This window comes from Rissa tridactyla, chromosome 4, assembly GCF_028500815.1.
Source record: "Rissa tridactyla isolate bRisTri1 chromosome 4, bRisTri1.patW.cur.20221130, whole genome shotgun sequence".
Classification (NCBI taxonomy): domain Eukaryota; kingdom Metazoa; phylum Chordata; class Aves; order Charadriiformes; family Laridae; genus Rissa; species Rissa tridactyla.
In genome coordinates, this window is record NC_071469.1 from 41565437 (window position 1) to 41590083 (window position 24647).

Below are 24647 nucleotides of genomic sequence, written 5' to 3' on the forward strand. Positions count from 1 at the left end.
ACAAAACACAGAAACCCAAGCAGTTCCATCACGCTCATTTTGAATGTGCAATTGATTAGACTAAGCAATAAGAAATATTTTGCAACTTGATTATTGCTAATCATATCCATAGTGCTTTTGAGTAATTTGCAATCAATTTTGTGATATATTGAGAGAATAAAGATGAAAGTGTGCAGATAGCAGTGACAGTGACTTTGGTAACATGGATACACGAGGTTATTGTTGATTTTGGCTGCTAAAAGTGAATCTGCCTGAGGCAAAATGATTGATTTGCACATTAGTAAAACCCAAGATAAACACGTGGTACTGTGTTGTAATTGTTCTTAGATCATGTTTTATGTGATACTCAAAGCCTTTTAAAAAAGGCTGCTGTTAAGTCTCTGAACAAACTCCGCTACCTTAGGGAATCGGAGCCAGCTGTCAGCAAGGGGGAATGACTGGTTTAGCTCTGAAGGATCCCTAATAAAGGGAATGGTACAAACACCTCATCACTCTTCTCTTCTGTGTGGAAAGGACTGGAATGGGAAATCGGCTTCAATGAACTTGTTTGGAAAAAGAGACAATGGACAGAATTCAATTTACAAGTAAAATAAAAAGGCAGTTTCTGAAGTGATCTCATTTCATGGCTTTTTTTTCAGAAATGTATTGAAGGAGCCATCTCTAGCTTATTGTAATGTAGGCATTTTTATACCATTTCAAGATGCTGGAAGTACTGTTGTGCACACTCATCCACAACTGAAAGTGTGTTTGCTAAAAAGGATTTTGGAACCTGTTAGTATTTACACAGATGCCTGTATGATGATCGTTTACTTTTGTCTCAAGGGAAAGCAAAGGCAGGATGCCTTTGAATTTCATCCAAATGCTGACCACTGTGAAAACTGAGGCAAAGGCTCTATTCTTAAGCTGACTGAAACTATAGTGCCACTGAACTAATATCAGTATAGATGTTACTAAGACCAGTCTGCTAGATCGGGATTTATCTGCTCTTACTTTAGAGGTCCACATCTGAACTGTCATTCTGGTATCCTTCTGTGGTGAAGGAAGAAACTGGGCAATTCTAGATGTTCAGTTCAGAAGTAGAGCTTTAAAGTTAAGCAAGATGAATCTTATGCTGTGTACTTTTTGGCTCATTAGAGCCTTCATCAAATGTTCTTAATACACGTGTCAATACATGAAGAGCAAGCATGTTGGATCTTGCTCCTGCTGCCTAGGTTGACATAGTAACGGGATAGAGCTTAAATTTGTCTGTAGAAGGTTTGTTAACATAATAAGTCACTGTTGCATTTTTCCAGCCACGTTTACTGAACAAAATGCTCCCAAAACACCCACAGATGCTGTCCTCAAGCAGTGGCTGTGGAATTGGGCCAGGGTGGCCTTTCCAAATCCCAGCTGGGATGCAGTGGGACAACTATTTAATGGTAAATAGTACATGGGATTTAGCAGAGGGTGGAATGAGCTGAGACACAACTGCCACATGCCCACACTGAAGTGTTCTCAGATGACTACTTCCAGCTTCTTTTGCCTCCTGTATTGCAGCTAAAGGAGTTGGAGTGGGAGAAATAACCCTTTTCTGGGGAGGGAGGTGAGGGGAGAAAGAAAAGATAATGATATCAAAGATACTCTTCTGTGTGACCTCCTCACTCTGAAGCATGTGTTTGTGATGCGCTTGGGTTGGGACTTCCACTAAGATGCTGGATTGTAATAAAAGTGGTGGGTGATAGTGAGAAATGAAATGCCTGCTCTTTGTTTTATTAAACAGGTGCAGTGCCATACCTACACTGGATACTGCTGGTGTGTGACACCTGATGGCAAGCCTATTAGCGGCTCTTCTGTACAGAACAAAACTCCTGTATGTTCAGGTACTGTGGGAGTGGCTTCAACAAATACTAATTTGATACCTGAAGGGGGTTGGGGAGAATGTGTCTTGTTCAGAGTGCTTAATCTTTTCAGGTGACTTGGCCAGTTTACCCGATTTAACACTGCGGTTGTGCTTGTATCTCACTGTGTGCTTGCTGGCATCTAAAAGCTGCAAGGGAGCTTGGATTGTGACATGTCCACCCTGCAGTTAGGGTGCAGACTCCTGCAGGGCTCACTGAGAAAAACCACTACAGTAATAGCTTGTGGTAGCTAAGGCGTAAGTTGCCATGTTGCTGTGTACACCAAAACCAGATGGGATAACTTTTTTCCGTGAGCTGTGTTTCAAAGAAGTGGTTCTCGGGTTGTACTGAGTGGGCCATGGAGTCATTTTGCGTGCAGTGCGACTTCAGTTAAACGTTTGCTAAGGTGGTTATGTGAGAAACTGGTAGCTGTTGACTACTGACCCCCAAATCTGGGGTCCTGCTATTTTAATGGGTTTGGGTCTTCTGATCTGGGTTGCTCAGTTCCAGAATCCCCATATTTGTGTCATGAGGCTGGGCAGCACTGGGCTCACAAGAGGGAGGTCCAGAGATGGGTTTATTAACTGACATGCTTCTGGGCTCTCAGCCTGACAGTGGTCTGTCGCCTTGTGGTTTAGTGGGCCCAAATCCATCATTTTCTGTACTTAAACCAGAGTGATGTTTTTTGTTTTCTCCCCAGCATTCAATGTGGCAGCCCACGACTCAAATGGGATGAGGCTAGGCTCTAGGTTTTCATATGGCCCTGCAGTGTTTGCCCTTTGTATGTGAGCACGACAGCAATCAAACTTTTGGGGTTTTTTTAGTCCTTCTCATCTTATTCAGTGTCCTCTTGGCTGTAGGGTGTTTTGTGGTAATAAGCAAGCATGATGACTTGCATGAGGGTTTGAGTTGAGTGGGAGAACTCTCTGGAAACCAGTGAGTCAATGTAGCTTGAGGGAATGCTTGGTGTTTCACAGGTACGTGGAAAGAAAATAAGATTAATATCCTGTTTTTGTGTAAGGTGAAATGCTGCAATAATTTGGCTTAAACCTTAGAATATTACTTTCTTCCATCATTCCCAGTGTATGGTTTTAGTAGGGCATGTTTTAGAGTCTTGCTGATCTGTTCATTTAGTCTTGAGTTGTTTATAAAATTGTGTTACCAGGAAAGTAACGGCATGGTGTATTGTAGGGACACACAGATGTTACGGCTATGATGACTAATATTGGGTATGTGCTTCCTACTTGTAATTTAGCAGTAGATCTGTCATGAACTGATCTGCAATTAAAAATGCCTGGGAAATAGAGTTTACGTTTAGAGTTTGTCTTGACTGGACTCTTGGGCCTGTCAGAGCTGTCTCCTTTGGAGCTGACTTTTTGATCCATGTTTCCTGAAGGATCAGTAATCAGTGGAACTGTTTAGTAATGGTGCATGGAAGAATCAGTTTCCTGGGAATAAAGCTACTCAAAAAGACCCCAAACTAACTTGTCATAGACTTCTATACACTCAAGTTGTAGTGGAAAACTGTGTGATGAAGCACTAAAGCAAACTGCAGAAACAAGTGTAGAATTATATTATGTGACGATCTAAGTTATATTAAAAAACCCAAGATGTGTTCTATTCAAGTATATGCTGGATCTCATTCAGTGTCCGTTTTCAAACATCTGGGGATGTGCAGGGGTTGGTTGAAATCCATTTTCTGCAACTTGTCCCAGTTAATCCCTTTCCTTTAGAATACTGCCCCTTGCATTCCCTGCACACTCTCCCCACCTGTTTTTGATTTGTTCTTCCTGACATTTGCAAATGAAATGAGGGACTCTTATTGATCTTTCCTTCTTGCCCTTGGATTTTTTCCAGGTTTCTTACTAGCACACTGTTCTGTTGAGCTCTTTCAAATCACTGGATCCAGCTACTAAAGATTTCTTGTTTACCCTCATCTGGATTTAACATCTTAATGCATAAAACTTCCTTATGCTATCCCAGTTAGTTGAAGCCACAGGCTCTCTGAATCCCAAACTGAGCTGCTGGCAAGTAAAACAGACACTTTGTGGATTGAGGTATTGACTGTATTAATGTGACGTTACATGTTCTGTGTGATCATGCAGCATCTAAAGAGATGTCTTTTTTTTTTTTTTTCTTCTCCCCTTTAGGTTCTGTAACTGATAAACCATCAAGCCAGGGTAATTCAGGAAGGAAAGGTGAGTGGAGTCCTGTGCTTCCACAACTTGTTTCGTAATAGCAGCTGCCCAGCCAAGTCCCTTGAGATAACTCAGAATCTAGGTTCCTAACCAGCTCTGTGTGTGGGAGGCTTACAAGCCTTTAGACCTCCTCCTTCAGTAGGAGGAATAAGATGGCAGTCTGTTTGTGCACCACCCTGTGGAGTAGAAAATGGTGCACTCTGCTCCATGCTCATCAGCTGAGATGTAGTACATGAAAGCAGAGCGTCCCAAAGGGGCAGCTGGCACAGAATAACCTCTGCTTGTTCACTTTGAAGTTAAATACTGAACATTTCTCAGTAAAATCCCTAGACATTAGGAAGGCTATCAATATGACTAATACGTGGAAGTCAGGAGTGCCAATGTCATGGCTGTGGCCTTATATACATTGAAAGGTGGCTTTTTTTTTTAACAGAGCATAAAGTGCTCCGGCCAGCAGGAGCAGCACTGGATTATACCCTAGCTGCGCTTGGAAACCACACTCTTTTGTGCATTAGGCATTGGTCCTCCTTCTTTACATTCCTTTCTTCAATCCTTGTCTTGCCCGAGCAAGACACTAGATGTGTCATTCTTCTCCTGTATGTATTCGTAGCCCTTCTCTGTGTCCTCTGATTTGCATTCGTTGAAATAGTCTTGGGAGGGGTGACCACTGAAGTGTATATTGATGTGCAGTCAAGTTTCTGTAGGCCTTCTCCACACCTTGGTTTTCAACCTTTCTCCCTTCTAGCCCCTGTTCAGAGTCAACTTTTGAGTTTGTCTCCTTATTACAGGAAAGCAGTGCTGAATGCATCCTCACTCCTGCTGGTGAGGATGGAAGGATGTTTCCTTGGGAGAAGCTCCTGTTTTGATATCTGAAGCAGGATTTTTACTGCTAACTCTCTAAAGCAATTATACCTGACACTTCAAAATGCAGGAAAATGCCTACCGTGATGCCAACACTTTAATTTGAAGAACATCTTCCGTGCTGGGACTGTCAATCTAGTCCTGAAAACACTTAAAAGAAATTACAGGTTGCCATGTTGTAAGAGCAGTGATGCATTTTGAGCACATCTACTCTCCAGTCTATTGGTTGTGTATAGTAGCTTAGGAAAAGGTAGGGGGAAGAAAGATGGAAGTAAAACTACTTAGCGAAGACTGAATGCTGAAGCCTGTTTCTTATTTTAGATAAGGATATGTCTCTGTAAACCTGTAATTATGTGTTAATGCATAATTGGCACCTGAATGCATTGTTATAATTTTGTTAATGAAATCATTGCTAGTCTAGCCTGAAGTACAAGCAAATCAAGTAGTTTGTGAAATCTGCATTATTTTTGGGTGGGGGTTATTTGTAGGCTTCCTACCTGAGTAGTACTGGTCTGTTCTTCTAGAATTGGAAGCAGCTGACACTGGATTTCATAAGAAACAGGAACAAAAGAGGAAAACATCTGAACTTGTTTTTTCCACTTCACTCCTTTTGTTAACTCAGAGGTTGGAACATGTTAAAAAAGAGAACTGTAAAAGGAATGAATTAATCTAAAATTTGTAATATAAATTGATTTTCCTTGGTGCTGCCTGTGGCATCCTGTTTCAAGAATGGTACACTTGGTCATGTGGCTGCAGAAACATCCTATGCAGGAGCTGTTGTTGCGGTTTGGGCCAGCATGCTTCAAGAAAACATGTGAATTTTGTCCCCTCCAATTCTGAATCTATTCATATCTGTTGGAAGCCTCCCCCACCACGTTAGCGTTTCTCCATCATGTTAGAAAAATACTTGTGAGCAATTATTAAATAGGTTTTTTAAAATCAAGAGGGCTTTTAGAACCTGAAATAATTTAGTTTAATGATGGACTTAGCATTACTTTTTCAGCTAGTGATGAATGCCCAATCTAAAAATGAATTTGGCTTTATCATCGGTGTTTTTTTGTGACTTAAGTTACCTTGATTCAAAATTCCCTTATCAGGTCCTGTCGTAAGGAATCATAGAATCATAGGGTTGGAAGGGACCTCTGGAGATGATCTAGTCCAACCCCCCTGCCAGAGCAGGGTCACCTAGAGCAGGTTGCACGGGAACGCATCCAGGCGGGTTTTGAATGTCTCCAGAGACGGAGACTCCACCACCTCTCTGGGCAGCCTGTTCCAGTGCTCTGCCACCCTCAAAGTAAAGAAGTTCCTCCTCATGTTTAGGTGGAACTTCTGATGTTCAAGCTTGTGCCCATTACCTCTTGTCCTGTCGCTGGGCACCACTGAAAAGAGCCTGGCCCCATCCTCCTGACACCCACCCTTTAAGTATTTATAAGTGTTGATGAGATCCCCCCTCAGCCGTCTTTTTTCCAGACTGAAGAGACCCAAATCCTTCAGCCTTTCTTCATGAGAGAGGTGTTTGAGTCCCCTAATCATCTTGGTAGCTCTCTGCTGCACCCTGTTTCCTTGAAACAGAAAGTCGGAACCAAGAACAGCCTGGCTTCCTTGAAGCAAGGTGGTCGCTGGAGGTCTGGGTTCTCTGAAGACTGGTGGCTAGCCAGCCTGCATATAACCATCCCTTCTAGCTCAGTGTTCAGACTCTTTGCAAGAAGACAAAAAGGGCAGGGTGAGGAGGGGTCCAGCAGGAACTGGGTCAGTGATGATCTTTCTGTTAGACGAACATTTGACGTCACTTTGAGCAACTGCCCTCTGACTCGGGAGCTTTTGGACTTTTCCCATTTGCACAGCAGACTCCTCTCTCGATCCCTGGATGAGGGTTTCTGAGTCAAAGAGCATTATCTGGCACAGAATAGGTGCTCTCAGGAGGAAAAGGAATAGCTAAGACTCTCAAAAGTGTTTTGTCCCATTCATACAGGAATGTAAAATATGGAGCTAATAAACTTTGTGTGATGCTGGTGCCTTTCAAGTCTTCAGGGCAAAATAGTTTTTTTTTTTTTTTTGGATGGAGGCTGCTCTGCCTTAGTAACAGTGCAGATGGGTAGGCTGAAGCTGTTGGATAATAAATGAAGACTTTACTAGCATATTAGCTCTCCTTTGGAAGAAAGAAATTAATGCTGGAAGGAGAAAAAGGCTGGTTATCTGTAATAAATCTTTCTCCAAATGTTTTGACCTCTTTTCCATCCTGTTTAGCCCTAATTTCTGGGAGTCAATAAGTATTATGGAGTCACCAGAAGATGTGAGGTAACATGCAGTTCCACTCACAGGCTCTGTTACTATTGATGAAAAGAAAATGAAATGGCTTTATGGTCACGTGTCTTGGCATGTAGTGCCAGAAGTGGCTCTCTGGAGCTTTCTGCAGAGAACAGGCAAGAGAGCTGGCAAGAAACCCTTTTTACTTTTAAATCCCATGCTCTGGTTGCCTATGTTTACATTGCTGCGATTGCTGTATGATGCAATGCCAGTTACTCATACAATTTGCCCTGTAAGGTAATTTAAATCAAATTAAATTGGCACCAAACTTAAAACTTTAAAATAGGACATATTGATTTGTTCTGTATCTGAGAAGTGCTCTGTTGCTGGAAGGCAGAGCAGACCTGCACCTGAGGAGATGGAGGCATGAGGTGGAATGGAAACCTGGGTTCTCCAGGACACGCTCAGTGTGTGTCAGATATTTACCACTGTTGTTTCTGTGCTGAATTCAGCCTGAAAGTGAAGAACAAATTTCCAGGACCTTTGTCAGGGAATGCAGTTATTCTTGGGTGGAATTACAATATCCAGAACCTGCAGATTTCTATTGCTGTCTGTTCCTTATTCCGGTTTGTAATTTATACAATCCTTTCTCATAAGGAGCTTCTTGCACTAATTTACTCCAGTTGCTGCTTAGTTTGAAAGGCCCGAGAGAGTTGGAAGATGCGTGTTGTCCCCTAGAGGGCTGGATCTCCCCCCCTCTCTCCCACTGGGAGGTTGTTAATGTTTTAAGAAGCAGTGAAAGGCAGCATTGGAGCCAACATGACTGGATTTCTTCCCTGCCTAAAGAATGCAGAACGTTCCTTTCCAGCCAAAGGGAAATTGTGCCACACGTTTGAAACAAAACAAGCAAACACGAAACAAAACAAAACTTTATTTTCTTTATCTGAGGAATGCTGGGGCTTTAGGAGCTCAAAGCTACAGATTTGGCATATTGCAGCCATGAGTAGTGTCTCTCGCAGTCACTGAGCAGGTTTTAAAAAGTAGACTGGCCAGGAGACAGAAGGATGTAAAAAGCAGCCATGTCATTTCTTATCTCCATAATGTCACTTGGTTTTCCTTCTTAAAATTGGAAACTGAGTGAATTAGAAGTGGAGAGACTGGAAATGAACGAAGAGGAAAAAAAAATCTAAATAGGGATGCTGATTCATTAGTGGTTGTTAACTGTTCTGGATGCTACGTGAGAAGTGTTCATACCATTTTTAAATCACCTGAGTGAAGGAAATGGGAAAAGAGGCTTGGTTTTATAATCTGGGATTAAAAGATCATGCAAGTACAGGGTAAATATGGGCTGGATAAACTGTTAGTGCCAGTCATGAAAAGTCTTGAGTGGTGTGAACTCCCTTTTTCTTTCATAAAGTCTCTTGCAGTGCATAAAGTTCCAGGCCTGTTTTGGCTTGCTTTGTTTCCCTATTGCAAAAGCCGGCAATAGCATCTGCAATTCCCTGAACCTGGGACAGGTACAGCGATGTTGGTGAAACGTAAGCTCTGATGGCCCCGCAGAAGGCAAAGTCTGGGCTGAGCTCATTTTACACTTACTGTTTTACATGTAGACATAACTCTTGTATGGAGATGCAAAAAGCTTTGCCCAATGAGTTTGCAGCCTACAAGAAAACACTGAAACAATTTGAGGAACCCAAGATGAACAACTTAAAATTCCTGTCAATTAAACATCTAGAATTGGGTTCCTTTTTGTGGGTTTAACTACGAGAAGTGTGCTTAAAGGCAGGCTTTGTTGCAGGGAAATTCTCTGCTGCAATTGTGAGCAAGTTGGCCCACTCTGTGGCTCTTCCTGCTGGTTTCCAAGAGTCTTACCTCTAGAAAATGTTAATGGCTTAGTTGTGCAGCCAGTAGACTGAGCAATTTGAATCAGTAATGAGCCATTAGCCTGAGTCAGTAATTAGGCTGAGCAGTAAAGGGTGAAGGCTCTCCTCAGGCAAACCCAAGTGGAGGACAGCTTGTGCCGATGTAAATAAATGTAACCATTTGTACATGGAGACCTGGAAGCTTTGTCTGCTGGTGGTAAGAAGTCAGGTGCAGCTGGCACTAATTCATCTGCCGTCTGCCTGCAGGGAGGGGAGCATGCTGCCTCCGCAGTGGTTAGTACGTCTCAGAAGACAGGTAATATCTTGACAAAAATGTCGAGTTGAAATGTGACCCAAACCTGAGACTAGGATTTAGTCTTCACCTTTTCCGGTTCTTTCTGAATTCAACCTGGTACTGATCAAATCTGAAACAGAGCTGTGCTATTACACAAACCAAGCTTCAATTGAGTGCCCAATTATTCCTGTCTCTCCAACCTCATAAATATTGAGAAAATGCTCTGCGATGTCTTTAGCAGCTTGTGGAGGATACAGAAAAGATAGAGAAATACTGGATGGCCTTCATCAGTAAGGTGAAAGACAAGAAAGTTAACTGGGGCAGTATGAAGTCAAGTGGTGGTTCCAGCTGGTGAACGCTGTCTTATGATGAATTTCTTGCAGAACATTAGCAGGTACTAAGTCTGCCGTGCTACCCAAACAGTTCTTCTTGATCCCTTATGTTACGTATTTTTCAAGATACACTAGTTTGTAAGTGTGGGTGAAGGAGAATTTTCATGCAAAAATTGCTTTCTGAACTGTGCAACTCTGTCATATAATGTTCCTAGACCAAGGCTGACATGTTTTTGTCAGGTTTTTTCTGGGTAAAATGTACACGTGCATACAAAGTGTGCACATACCATTTGATGCTTCTGGACAGAGCCGCGTGTGTAGTGGAGCTGTGGGGAAAGTCAGAGTGTGCTATGCATGTCTGCGTCCTGAAAGCAGCAGGTTTGCTCTGTGTGTGCTGTGTGCCAGGTCCTCTGGATGGGCAAAAACTTGATTTGTCCTACCACGCACTGATGGTGACGGTTTCTTAGTCTACCCTGATAAAATCTAACAGGGGGCAGGGAAGCATCTCTGGGAGAAACATGAATGTGTGCTGCTTTTCATGAAACTAGGATAAAAACTCAGGTGACTGAAAAGTAACTGGGAGAGATTAGTGCAACAAAAAACCACTGTCCTGCAAAGGCCTGAGTGGGCTGGGAATAAAAAATTCTGTAGGTGGAATTTGTAGCACATAAGATTTTGGTTAGCTCATATTTATATTTCTGAGCAAACTTAGCGGTGAAATTGAAGTTTGCTTCTGTATTATAAAAATAGTTCTGTAAAAAATACCATTACTTTAATCAGTACGCTTGACAGTTCGTAGATATTCAGAATTCTGTCTGGTTCCTATTGCTAGCTATATGATGTGCATAATCTACAAAATTGTTTATTAAATTACAGTTATATGTAATTATAGAAAGCAAGTGAATTTCATAGGTATGGCAGATTGTATTTGGCCAATATTAGAGGTTTTGTGAGATAGAGAGAACCCAGCTTTTGACTGGGAGTTGTGATCGATTTTTGTGAGAACAGAGGAATGTAATTTTATAATACTATGGATACTGGGTCACTTTTCCTGAGTAGAGCAATGTTCTAAGAAACACTTAGATATAACTCATAAATCAAACAGGTTTTTGAAATATTAAGGTCTAGAAGAAAAATTCAACCTCAAATTCGCTACATAAACAGTAGAATTAAAAACAATCCTTTTGGGTCCCCACATCACTGACTTGTTTGAAATTGTTTAGTTTTCATCAAGACATTTTTTGTGGGCCTCAGAACATATGTATCAAATTTGAGGCTGAAGAAAGTTTCATAGGCAAATTCTGTTTTAAAGTATATTTTGTTCGATATAATGCAAGAATTCTGCTTTCATCTATAAAGCAACAGTTCTAATCGGTAGGTTAGTCTATATAATATGACTTAATAAAACTGTAGTTTACAAGTGTTATTATAGCAATCTACAGACTACTCATGTCTGTAATGTCTTAAGGACAGCTGTAAAGGTTTTTAAATGATTAAGTCATAGTATTGAGCAGCCTGGTGAGTAAATCTAATAAGCAGACTAACAATTGATTAAGCAACATCTGTTAAGATATTATTAACTGTTTATGTGCTATACACGGATTTCTGGTGTCTGACCAATTACAGCTTGCGGAGAAATGGAATAGTTCTGGGGTCTGTGGGTTGTTTTTGTCATTTAAATACTTCGTAGCTATGTGGCCTCAACACCTTTTCTCTTTTTAAAGAGTAGTTAAAAAAATTCTTCCCATGCTCTTTGAGTGTCTGGATCAGCATGCCAAGATGTTATACTATTACGCTATGTATTCCTCTAGATCCTTTAAAAGAACGTTATTATAACTTTGAAATGAATAGTCCTAGACTTCCTGTCTTCTGTAGCTGTTTTTTAAAAATAAACCTTAGGATAAATTGGAGAAATTGCTGGGTTTACAGATAAGTGAAGCTAGAAGTTGTTTTCTTATTTCAGCCTAACATGACCTTATATTGTTTGAGCGTTCACATCCTGCAGAAGAATCTGGACATCTGAACGTTAGTGATTTCAAATCAATGTAATGCACCAGGAAATGTATTTAGTCGTCGGTGCAGGGGCTCTGTTAAGGGAAGTAGTGGAAGTACTTTCCTTTTAACAACTCTGCCCCGTGAGCTCTGTCAAGATCTATATAAGTGAGATAAACTGTGAAATTGTGATGGGAAAGCTTGAATGCATGCAGAGCATGTGTGCTTGTAAGTAAGGTAGGGGGATGCTGGAGAGGCAACCGCAATGTTTGTTCAAGTTCTGGAGACGGCACCTGTGGGAATTAAAACTTCTTTAGAACAGATCTGGGTAGAATAATAGCTTCCCTCCATGCACTCATCTGGATTTTTGTTTCATGTTGACAGCAAGGGGACATGTATTGCAAAGCGCTTAGATAAAGGCAAGGGACGGGAGAAATCTTCCCAACTGACTTAGTTTCTCTGGGCTGTGTCTTTTCTGACTTTGCTCAGAGTTAGAAGCAGTTCTAGCAGTTCAGAGTTCTAAGACTGCTCAGTTTGGTGCTCAAATTCCGATGGGACCTTTAGTTGCTGCAGCAAAGCAATTCTGAAGCGTGAGGACTTGATCGCTTTCATCTTGACTTTTCATGTTCTCACAAATGGACCTTTAAATGGTGATGGTTCTTAAGATCAGTTGTCTTGGGTTCCTTTTGAACAGTCAATCTGTAGATGTCTGGCAGTCTGTAACTTTGAGAAATTACCTTCTCTTAAAAATATTTTAATTTTGACAATGTTCTGTCACTTGTACTCTGTACAATTTTGAGATGTCCTTTGTTCCATACATACAGATTTCCTTCTGAAGCACGTTAGATCCTTTAGAAGTTCTTCCAGTACTACTCAGTTACCTTGCCTATCTGCCTCCATTCTTTTCTGTTCCTTCCCTCATATAGAAAAACTATTCCTTCAATTTCATAATCAAATACAAAAACTCCTTTAGACTAAATTCAGATCCTAGGGTGAACTAGCTGGAGCAATATAGTTTGCAGAGTTGTGCTTATTCACTAAAGCTCTTAACCTCTACGCTTAATGATCCTGGAGGGGAAAAAACCTGCAGAAACAAGTGGTGAAAAAAACATAGTTAAGTTTTTTCCTTTTTCCCTCATTTGCGCACATGCAATACAGACATAGCAGCGAGGTATCCATTCTCTTTGCCTGCGAAGAAATGAAAAGGCGTATTGTAAGCTCAAGACTAGTCTGGTTGTCAGCCAGGAATTAGTCCTCTAAAGGAGAAAGGGAGAGGGGCTGGCAAGAGAAGAGGCTGGGCAGCGGGAAGGGGGAGCTGGAAGAAGGAAAGTACACTTTGAGATGGGTTCAGTACACGGGGCTAGAGATGGAAGGGGTCTTGTGCTTCCTCAGCATGCAGGTGTTGGGAGAAAGGAAGGGAGCCTGTGTTCTTATACATGGGCATGTGTCTGGGGGAGCAGGGTCAAAAATTTAGACTATTTACTTAATCCCTTGGAACAGCTTTTTTCTCTTCTGTTTTCTTTTTGTGTTTAACAGACTGCTTTACAGGGTACACGTGTGGTAATTAACACATGCAGCTGTAGGGCTTCAGCCATATGTCTGAATTTCAAATGGCCATTGATCTGGGAAATTTGTTGCCGTCTCCACCCCCCACTTATAGGCTGTATTCCTTGAAGATGTGGGGGAATTTATAGAGTCTTTACCTTGAAGAGACCAGAGCTGGAAGGAGAGATGTGAAAGGGAATGTGTGTGATGTTGGGGGGAGAGGGAAGAGAGATTGTGAAATTCCAGTCACATCCTTCATGCCCCTTGCCCCAGGCCACCATGTATTTCAGGTAGCTTCTAAAAGGTACCCAAAGATAGGGATCTGATCATTAGTCATATGAAGCTTGCATAACAATCAGTAATATTTTTCCTCATTCAGCAAAGCAGTCTAAGATACGAATCACAATGTCCTTGTGGGCTTTTCAGATGTGCTGCCTTTTCCACAGCTGCAGGTATCCGGCCTCTTACACAGCCTAGAATTGGCAAGGTGGAGCTGATTGTGGACTCTGAGCAGCCTTTCAGGAGAGGTAGTCAAGGAGGGGGTGTTGACAGGGGTGGGGAGGAACAGAATACTTCACATCAAAGCAGAGGCTTCTGAAAAAAGATGTGATATATTGTAGGTAGAATCAAATCGGAGAGGCTAAACTAAACAATCGTACGGTGGTTGTTGCTTTTGCCAACTGTCATCAGGCAGCTGTTGACGGTGCTATAGAGCTTTCTGCAAACTTCTCTCCGAGTTTGGGGCTATGTCAAGTGCTAAAATCTTGCTATGAGATATGGTGTCTTAAGTGAAATATTTCTTTGTGCAGAAACTTTTTTGCTCCCTGTTTCATTTCAAAAGTCACTCAAGGCAGCAAGCCAAATGGAAGATGGTTCAAAATTAAGATACTGTGGTTTAAAATCCTGCAGTATCTATCATACTTCTAGTGCTTAGAGAATGAGATAAAAATGTATTCTTCTACCAAGTTGGAAGTGATAAAAAAGTAAGCCTTGTTTCCTCCACTTCCCCTCCTTCTCAGGAAGAAACTATTGCTGATTCCTTGATCTCATCACTCACTCCACAGTGTAAGTAATGCTGACACTTTGAGGCGTTTCTGCTCTGGAAAAAAACCCAACAAACGTTCCTAACAGTATGTACTCCAACCCTTGCTGAAGGGGGACTGTGATTTACCCAGCCCTTATAATATTGCTGCTCTGTTTTTTCTGTGTTCTGCCTGTCCTCTCCACTTTCCTGGTGAAGCTTAGTGCCAGGACTGTCTGGAGCAGCCATGTGTATCCTGCTGTCTCTTCTGACTCACCACCCTTTTCTTCCTTTATTACTCTGGACAGTGTTCTTTCTTGGAACAAGGTGGCCTAACATATCTTTTGTGGATTGGCATGACCTTTTCCAAATAATTTGGTTGTAGCCTATGTTGATATGCACTTGGGTACAACTTTTGTTACAGAGATGCAGGGCCTAATTCTTCTTTATTCACTGTTTATTACAGCTGTTTTATTTCCTTTCAACTGTTTATCTCCCTGAAGAATAAGGTTATTCCTATTCTTCTGCTCCTCTTCATTACCTTCATCCTTTTCTCTAGAGAAAAAGATTTACAACCATATAATTGCTGGGTTGCATTTACCACATCAAGGCTTTTCTACGCCAGTTGACCTATGAAGGTGTCTGATGGTCAAAATGAGCCTTGGAGACTCAGTTTTGGAATTTAGTGCCATTCCCAGAGCCAGCTGCCATCGTCCGTTAGGAAGTATGTCATGATTCTTCAGTAACCATCAAGTAGTCATGATTTTTGGTAACAGGTAGTTTTTGATGGCTATGTATTATGACCAGTCCCAAAAGCCACCCGGTCCCCTTGGGTTTTTGTAGCTATCTCTCCATTTCTCCTTGGGTATCTGTATCAGCAGGGGAATGTCATTAGACTTTTGAAGTACAGCTAAGTAGACAGCTGAATGAAAAGTATTCTTTACTTCCATAGGGAGCCTCTTTCTTAAGCCTTTAGACTTCAAGGTATTCCATTAGCCTTCTCCTGTGCTGTTGTAGCTGAGCTTTTTACGACACTGAAATTGCTGCAGGTATGTAAGGACAATAGCTGTGCTTAGTAGTGCTTGCATGTTCTTGTTTTTTAGCTGTGCAAAACATTGCTAGTAGCTGTGAAACATCAGTCTGCTAGGACAGGCAGGCTGCAATCCTGCTTGAAAACTTTACTGGATGACCGGAGCAGAACCTGGAAACTGAGCCGAGGCTCTGACCTTTGCTCTACTTCTCATTCCTCAGCAAGAACTTGAACTAGTACATTTTAACCATGCTCTTTTGGCTGGTGAGGATGGGCTCACAGCTTGTGTGCTACAAAATGCTATGAAATTATCTGCTGTGAAATAAATGGGTTTACATGTAAATGAATGGCATTTACATGTAGTGTTTCTAGGCAAGCTGTACAGTGGGGCCGATGGAGTCTAGGCCAAAGAGGGATTTTAATGTTGTCTCTGCTGCTGCCTGGCTGATTTCATGAGGTGTATGAAAAATACAAAGGGAGATAAATTCTGACACAGTGGGATTGGGAATATGCTCATTTTTCAAGATAAAAGTATTGTATAGTTTATACAGTCATTAAGAAATTACTTTTTTGATTATTATCTCAGCAGGGTGGCAAGAAAAGCGGCAGGATAGAAAAGATGCAGCAATACCAGGGAAATACTGCCTTCTTCCAAAGGATTACGACACGTTGCCTATGAGGGAAGGGAGTAACTTGGCTCAAAGGGAGAAACGGTCAAATCTGATACAGTGGAAATGGTAGATTAACAAAAATAGGTATGACATGCATTTTAGCAGCACCCTCAAGAGCCTTTGAATGGATGATAAGCAGGTTCTTTAAGTTTTTTTTTCCTTTTTTTGCTTTGTTGGCAATTTGAGTCACTCTGGGAATGAATTGAAGGTTTTGAGTTAAATCAAGACAATTAAAACCATTGCCAAGCTAGATACCATTCTCTTTGAGGAGGGGACATAACTGAAGGAGATAAGGCTTGGTTCTGTAGGTCAGGGCCGATGACAACAGGGTGTATTTCTAAGTCATACGATGCCACGTGATTTCTGCCTACCTTCACAAATGAAACTGCTGCGAGTAGTGTTGGGGGAGGGTGGGATTAACAAGTCTCTGAAGATGGTGGTGGGATACAGGGGACATGCCTTCACAGCTTGAGAGTGATTCCACATTGATGAAAATAAAGCTTTTTGTGCAACTCAAACTGGAGATGGTCTCAGACTACCCTGGCCTTAATTACCTGCTTCTCCTTTTTTGCCAATAAGGTTCAAATCTGCCTTGGGCATTTATTTTCCCATTACTTCCAAATCTTTGAAGATACCTGTTTTGCCTTTTGGGTATGAATTTGGCTGTGTAGTCTGAAAATTGTAAAACTGCATAAGGTGAACCTATGTGCAATGACAAGCCTTTTCCATCCAGGCTTCCCTTGCATTTGACCTTAGAAATCCTCTATTAACCAAACTGAAATCTGATCATCTGCTGCTCTGCCCATCTCTTACAGACAAATCGCTTCAATAGAAAAGATGATCTCTGTGTTGGACTTTCACTGAAAAATGAACTGAAAAGTCTAGTTAAGTTCAAAACAGCAGGACTGTGTGCAGGTTCCTTGTTCTGAATTACTTCTTTATCCAAGATACTTGAGAGATACTGCTGCTACTTGTACAAAACTCTAAGCCTGCAAAATTGGTTAAGACTGTGGTTTATTGTTCACAATTTGAAGAGAAAATGGCTGAAACCCAAGAAATCTTATTTCACAGGTTACAAGGTTTTGAACCCCTCATTTATTACTCTCTAGAACAAAAGAGAGAGATCACATAAGCTTGTGGCTCCCTGCTGTCCTCCCAAATTAGTTGATAGCACTATAGTTGGGACCTTAGCTTGAGAAAGGGGAGAGCAAAAGGTGGGTCTCAAGTTTGAATTAGGTGCGTGCTCTAAATGCTGGCTTTGATTATTTTAAGGTTCTTGCTTTGTCTTCTGCTTGGAAGCATGCCCATATACCTGAGGAAAACTATTATTTGGAATGCTGCATTTCTGAGTAGGTTAAAACAACAACTTTTCACAAGTACTGAAGCAAATTTACATCACTAGAAAGTTCACAACCAGCTCAGCTTAATTCTCTGAGCCTTCATGGCTGCTGCTTTTTCCTAGAATAACATGTATGTCTCTCTGCAAAGGCACCAAAATCTGTCAGAGTTTTGACATCAAAGTGGTAAAGTATAATGGCTTAGTTTTCAGCCACGTTGTCCTCCATGCAGCAGTACTAGGAAGACTTTTTTTTTTTTTTCTTCCTCTCCAGAAAGGTTTCCATAACTTATGAAACAGAGTCAGGTATTTAAGTGGTAATTACCATAGGGCTTGGTTCAACCTGCAAAGTTCAAATCTGAATCTGGATCTGAACTTTCCCAGAGGCAGGGGGTGTGTTTGGACATTGTGTTGGTTTGACCTATTATAGTGGAAGTTCTGAAATGCAGGTCCGGATGTGGTCTGGGATTCTCTATCTTCCCAACTATGAGACATTCAGGGCCACTTGTTTTGTTTAAACTGACTCCTGTTAAATGATACAGAATTGAAATAATATAAAACTGGATCTCATTTTGGGGAAGGTGTCTACAGCATTGTTTCTGAAGGGTAATAATATCTTGCTGTGCCTTTATTTTTCACAAGGAGCTGTGTGAAAGCTATGAAGAATGAGAAGTTAGAGGGCAGGTTTGTTTTGGCTAATTACTGTAGAAGTACCTTGAGATCTTAAGCAGTAAATGAGGACTTTAGATTTTAGAGAGATCCTATCTGAATCTCGGGATTCAATATTTTTAAAGCCACCGAATCCCAAAGACTAGAGCATTGCTATTAATACAGAGTGCTGCTCCAGACCCCTTTTGACACGTTTGCTTTTGAAGGCCCAGTCCCAGGAAGAGGGAGCTCTTTGTTTGCCATCAGAATAAACTCATTGTACACCCAGACAATTAACTCTTCAATCGACTTGCCAGCCTCTGTAAAGCGCTCCAGTCCCCTCTCTGTCTATCTCCAGTTCTATTCAGACACTTAAGCACACCACTGTTTTTTGTTTATTATTCTGAAAAAGTCCTTCACAAGAATAGTGGAGCGGATCAACATTGTCCTCCCAGCAGCATTTATCTCCGGCTGGCAGTGAATGTGTCAATCAGGAATCAAAAAGCCAAACAGAGGAGGCTTTGAATTGTGTCACGGGGGTCAGAGCTACTTCCAGCTGTCTGTGCATGGGATAGGTTTTCTTGCAGGGCAAAGAATTGTGCTGCCATACAAATGCACTGACTACATTGGACCACAAAGTCCTCGGGGTTTGAGTGGCTTTTTCATGTTGATGCACCTGCGAGGGAGATGTGAGGAGGAAGCGGGGGGAACTAATGCCTTCCAGAAGGCGCAGGCAAAGGCTCCTCTCCTGGAATGATGAGGCCTGGAATGCAGTGTTGAAGTAAACACTGTCTGTGTCTGTACTGTATATAGAATAGTTGAAGTAAGAAGGGAAAAATCACTGTAGTGATAGTGCAACTCTACCTTTGCAGTTAAGAGCTCCTAAGCCATGCAGAGGCCTTTCATGTTGAGCACTTATGCACATTTTCACCTTTTTAAGCAAAACTTTTCTGGTTTTTTGGTGTGTGTCCAAGTGTTTGTGGGTTGTTATATCCAAAGGGAACACATTGTTGCTGTTTCTTAAAATGAAGGCAATAAAGACTGAGAGCTTGCTTTTGCTGATTTGGTTTAAAAAGTTGGGCTTTTTCTTAACAGCTGCTGGATCTTCATGCATAGAAGTGGTTGGAGTTGATCTTAAAGGTCTCTTCCAATCTAAATGATTCTGTGAAAAGGGATGTGAAAACCTGTCAGGGAAATCTATCTGCACTGGTGCATTTCCATATTTCCATTTCAGCTGCTTGGCAAGAAATTATCCTGATTTGGCTGGACTGTAAGAATTTCTTTTTTTTTTTTTCTTTTTCTTTTTTTTTTTTTTTTTCACGAGTGCTACTTTCTGTGACCAGCAGAAGGAGGGAGGTGATTGTCCCCCTGTACTCAGCACTGGTGAGGCCACACCTTGAGTATTGTGTCCAGTTCTGGGCACCTCAATACGAGAGAGACATCGAGGTGCTGGAGCGAGTGCAGAGGAGGGCAACGAAGCTGGTGAAGGGCCTGGAGAATAAATCTTATGAGGAGCGATTGAAGGAGCTGGGACTGTTTAGTTTGAGGAAGAGGAGGCTGAGGGGAGACCTCATGGATCTCTACAACTACTTGAAAGGACACTGTAGAGAGGTTGGTGCTGCAGGTAATTAGCGATAGAACAAGAGGGAATGGGTTCATGCTGCAGCAGGGTAGATTTAGGCTGGACATTAGGAAAAAATTCTTCACGGAAAGAGTGGTCAGACACTGGAATAGGCTGCCCAGGGAGGTGGTGGAGTCACCATCCCTGAAAGTGTTTAGGACTCGTTTAGATGTAGTGTTAAGGGATATGGTGTAAGGGAGAACTTTGTAGAGTGGAGATGATGGTTGGACTCGATGATCCCAAGGGTCTTTTCCAACCTAAATGATTCTATGATTCTGCATTTATATTGGCAATATATGTTTCTGCATAAAAGTTGCATAGACTATTAAATTAATTATGACTTGCTGAAACTGTTTCAGTTGATGTAGGGAAGGATTGCGATTAAGACAACAATTTGCTTCACTCCTACGATACTGGAAGAGACGTGTTTTTGTGTAAGACCCCATGTAGTGCAAACACAGGTTTTGTTGTCTTTTTTCTTAATACTTAAAACAACACGCCCAAGCCTGGGCGTAATACATAGAAATGTCAAACATGTAAAATTGCATCTTGAAGATTCAGGAGCGGCACAGATACGGGGCGTTTGAGTTGAGCTGTCAGGTCTTTGCATCTGACTAGAGTTACTAAAGCCACAGAAAGATGTGTATATGACTTAAGTCCCTGTCCCTCAGGAGTGCTTAAGTCTACAAAAGCTCATCTCCCTACCCATTAGTTTGACAGACTCACTAAGGGTGAGCTTTGCTACATAAAACAAGACATGCTAAGAATTCAGTCATTATCCTGGCTATCCGTGCTCCAGGTTGCCTATTTAGCTTCAGCTCTGTAATGGCTCACTCAAAACCAGATGATGGTAAGTGATGGAACAACTTGACAGCCTCCTCCCGGGGCAGGGCTGTGCACTTAAAATTGTCATCCTCTTATTCTATCAGGCTGACTCAAAATCTGGAAATCCTTGATGTTCAAGATGTAGAGTTACAAAAAAAGACTAGATTTTGTACAAGTCTGAAAGGTTGACCCCATAAACACTAGCGCTCTTTAAAATGGTAGAAATGTTTACGGAGTGTCTCATGGATTCCAGTGATGACACAAAGGTGATGTACTGAAGGTTGAGGTTGCTTAGGAAGAGTATAGAACTTAGTCTGTTAGCATGGTGATGCAGGTATACAGATGACTTTTGCAGTGAGTGTATTGTTTCCTGGGTAAGGATATATGATATGGGAGGTTAATTCTGTCACCTAACTTTCCCTTTTCTTCAGCTTGCATTAGGTGGCTGGAGGCAAGAGAAGTGATTCACAGCAGCAGGAAGTTACTTCACATTTTTCCATAGTAAGTTAGATTTTTTCTATGTCAGGGAGTTTACTTCTCCCCAGACATAACTCAGGTTGCTCATGGCCTCAGTGCCTGTTGTTCAGAGTAAAAAGATCACTTTAACAGTTGTTTTTTGCATGAACTGAATCTCCTTGTCCCTCAGCCCCACTGTACGCTGCAGTCATTCCAGATGTGGATGCTTGCTAGATATTCTGCAAGGATAAGGGTAAGGGAGGGAAGTTGTAGTGGGAGCATAAAGAGCATTTGCCCAGCACTAGCAATAGATCTGAGTTATTGTCAGGTTAACACAACAGAAGCTATTCTTAAGCTTACGAACCTCTGATAGCAGTAGTGCAAGTGGGCTTCTGGCTTGTAGCCATGGTATCTTAATGTGAAAATGGCTTGTGTGGACCTGCCTGTTTCACTGTTAACCAGTGATAAGATAAAAATACCATTTTTAAGTTGACACCAGTTCCGCCAGAAAAATGAGTTCAACTTTTGCAGGTGTAGGAGACTTAGTGGAAAGGAGTTTTATGGCTTTAAAACTATGTCCCATCAGAGGTATTCTGTTGAGTGATGCTGTCTGTATTAGTGGTTGTCGTAGAAAAATAAAGTGTGTATTTATGCTGGGCTGTAAAAATGGAAGAGAAGCATGCCAATGTATTCTTCATCAAGGCTCTGAGAGTATTCTGCAACCAAGGGAAATTATCTCTGATGATTCTCCAGTATGTGAGTTCCTCATCTGGAAGCATTGCCATCTAGAGGGATTAGGAAGCACTTACTTGACCTCTTTGATCCCTCTATTTGTGACATGCTCTGCATGAGGATCTACTCCAGTTACACAGCTTTTTTGATAGCGTGGAATTTAATAGCTTTTTGAAGAAAGGAATAGATCATACTTGATTGAACATATTACAATGGCCTTTGTCTCCAAAGTAACAGTATCCTGTACATCTCATATAATATCACAGGAGATCCCAGGTCTCTCTAATACCTTGTTTTTTCTGTTCTATGTTAAAATGCTTTTTTAAGCAAATACAAAATTTTTGTTCAAAAATTTTTGCACAAAATGTTTGTTCAAAACTTTCAGGTATGTAAAGTAGAACTTATTCCTTGTTTACCAGGAGGAAACAGGCCAGTGGAACAAATGTTCAGTGTGATGAACACTGTGTTGAGCGAGAGGAAAAATCGAATGAGAGTAGACAAGTATTAGGGTTGTTCTTCTGCCCAAAGGGAACAGCAGTGAAACTCTTTGCCATAAGCTAATTTGAAACACTGAGACCTACTGAGAATTCTTCAGTTTAAGAAATAGATTTGGTAGTTTCAGAGTAAGAAGCTGGCAGCTGGGAAGCGAGCATGGTGTTTTTAATAAGGTACAATTTTGTCTCTTATGTGACTATTTCATGACCTTTAAAAAAAATAATCAGAAATATCTCTGCTTTTGATTTTTGAAATATGGTGAATGTAATCACAGGGCTCTTGTCTATTGCATTTTTTTCATGTATGTGTGATGAAAGAACTATACTTGCTTGAACAACAGGAGAGTAATTATACTTCCCTGTATTTGCAAAAACCTTAACACTATACTGGGTTCTGCTATAATGTGGACTTCGTGACAATTTGGCCTCAGAAACTCAATGAGGAAATGATTGTGAAGTTCACAACCATTTTACTGAGATGATCTTAAAAAAAAAAAACCCAGTTCAAAGGTTGGTATTTTTGTTTATTTGCTGCATTTCTTCTGTCACTGTTTAATACCCTTCAGTAGCTTAATGGCTAATTTATATGAAAACTGCTACAAAATTTGCTTTCTTTAAGAAGAATGTATTTCCTGAACTGTAATTGCTACTGTCTCTGTTCCTCACACCTACACACATGAGCCAAAAAGAAACCCCCTGAACCTGAAGCGTCCCAAGTTCTGCCAAAGTTCACATAATGGTTTGGATAAATAGTGTTGTGGCTCTGATCCACTTCTAATTTTTCTCCATTGTTGGCTTCTGGGTTGCTGCTTTAAATCTGAAAAGCAATTCTGTAATTAGTTGGTGCAGAAGCATTCACGAGAACAATAGGAATAAACTTATTACCATGCTGGCAATTATTTTTTTTAATGCCAGGTCTCTTCCTATTTTATATAATGTAAGAATTATTCACCTTTCCAGTTGTTCTATGAGTATCTTTTGCAGTTTTGGGTTGGTTTCTCAATCTGTAAAGCCAATCATGCTGACTACATACTGCTCATTGCTTCATTACAGCATGAAGTGTCATCCTAAATAAATAAAATGCCATAGCTGTGGTTTCTGGGATCTTGTAGAAGCAGAGCAGCCTATTCTGACAAAAAAGTAAAGACCAACTATTCACTTTTACACAGAGATTTCTTTAAAGGGCAAAATCTTCCTTCTTGTAAATAAAGCAAAATTTGGGAAATATTTCCAAGAACGTTGCTCAAACTTTTAAAGAAAAATACTGCTTATCCATATTACTTCTAACACCCAATAACAGGAAAACTCAGAACAAGAGTTGGCTGAGAAATGGCAAGTATTTTTTCTTCCAAATATTTTTGCTATGCTTATAATTAAGCATAAAACCAAATACATTGATCAAGAGAGAAAATGACAACAGCATCTCTTGCTTGTTTATGTCAACCTTCTTTACTTCAGTGGATCTCTGAGGTTGAAATGAAATTACCATCAAGATTTTTCTTTTTGTGAATTAAATTGCTTTCTGTGGAAATGCATAAAATTAATGATCTGTGGAAGAGGTCAGGCTTTTGCTCACTTTATAAAACTGCAAATACAGGTATTGGTGGAAAAATACTTTACAAGCCTCTGTTTTCTATCTCTGCCTTTCCTTTCCCCTTCCGTTTTTTTTTTTTTTTTCAATAAAACCAATATAAGAGAAGGCTGAGGATGGTTATTGCTACTTCTAGGAAAGGCTGTCCGATGCATCTTTGCTCCAAATGGCTTCTGCCCTGTGCATCTGATACAGTCGTGGAGATGGTGGCAAGCCTGGCTCTTCTGGCATAGACTTCTCTCTCCAACTGATTTTTGCTGTGCAACTTTCCAGGTTATTGCCAACTTTGCTGATGCCTAGTGTCATCTCTGCCTGTAATACGTGCAAAAATAGTTGTTACAAATTGTAAGTTTCTAAAGCCACTGTATTCCAAAGAGGAGAAAAAAATAAGCAAATCTAGGCTAATCTCATCTTAGTTTACTTCCCAACAATGCTCTACATTCATATCTTGCAATATAACAAAGGACTTTACAGTTTTTTCCAGCTTAGCTTGCCCACAGTTGAAGGTTTTTGCCTCACTTAATGCTATGCCACACAGCACTCCTAGTGCTGTGTAAAAATGCTCCAAGCTGGGGTGTGAAATCCAGATCCCTCTGAGTGCTGAGGAAATTAAACTCAGCCTGAATCCAAGCTGGGCCTGTAGATATGATGGATAGGCATACCAAGCCAAACAGAGTGTAAACTCAACACTTTTCCCTGTGGTCCATCTCTAAATGTTGAGATTTATATTTCCTGTGGAATCTTCTTTGGATGAAACTTTTAATTATGAAAGGCTTGTGGTCAGAAGACATGGAGCGCTCTTGCATATGAAAAACCTAATAGAAATTCTTTTTCCACAATTTTGCAATTAGAAGACATTGCCCCAGCGTTGCAATTAGAGAATACCTTGATGCAGACATTGAAAGAAAAAAGATTTGCTATTGACCATCCCTTTCTAACAGCTTTGCAGTGAACGCTGGTGCCAGGTTCTGCACAGGTAAGTTTTTCAGAAGAAGAGTTTTTCTTCTGAACAA

At 41.0% G+C, this 24647-nt stretch overlaps 1 protein-coding gene across 4 annotated transcripts in view; it reads left to right on the forward strand.

The window, feature by feature from the left end:
• The window catches only part of SMOC1 (SPARC related modular calcium binding 1), a 130777-nt gene that overhangs the window by 60215 nt on the left and 45915 nt on the right, over positions 1-24647 (forward strand). For all 4 annotated transcript variants that reach the window (XM_054199599.1, XM_054199601.1, XM_054199603.1 and 1 more), the window contains exons 4-5: positions 1760-1859; positions 4028-4075. In XM_054199599.1, coding sequence (XP_054055574.1) covers positions 1760-1859; positions 4028-4075 — 148 coding nt within the window. The remainder of the gene's footprint in view (positions 1-1759; positions 1860-4027; positions 4076-24647) is intronic.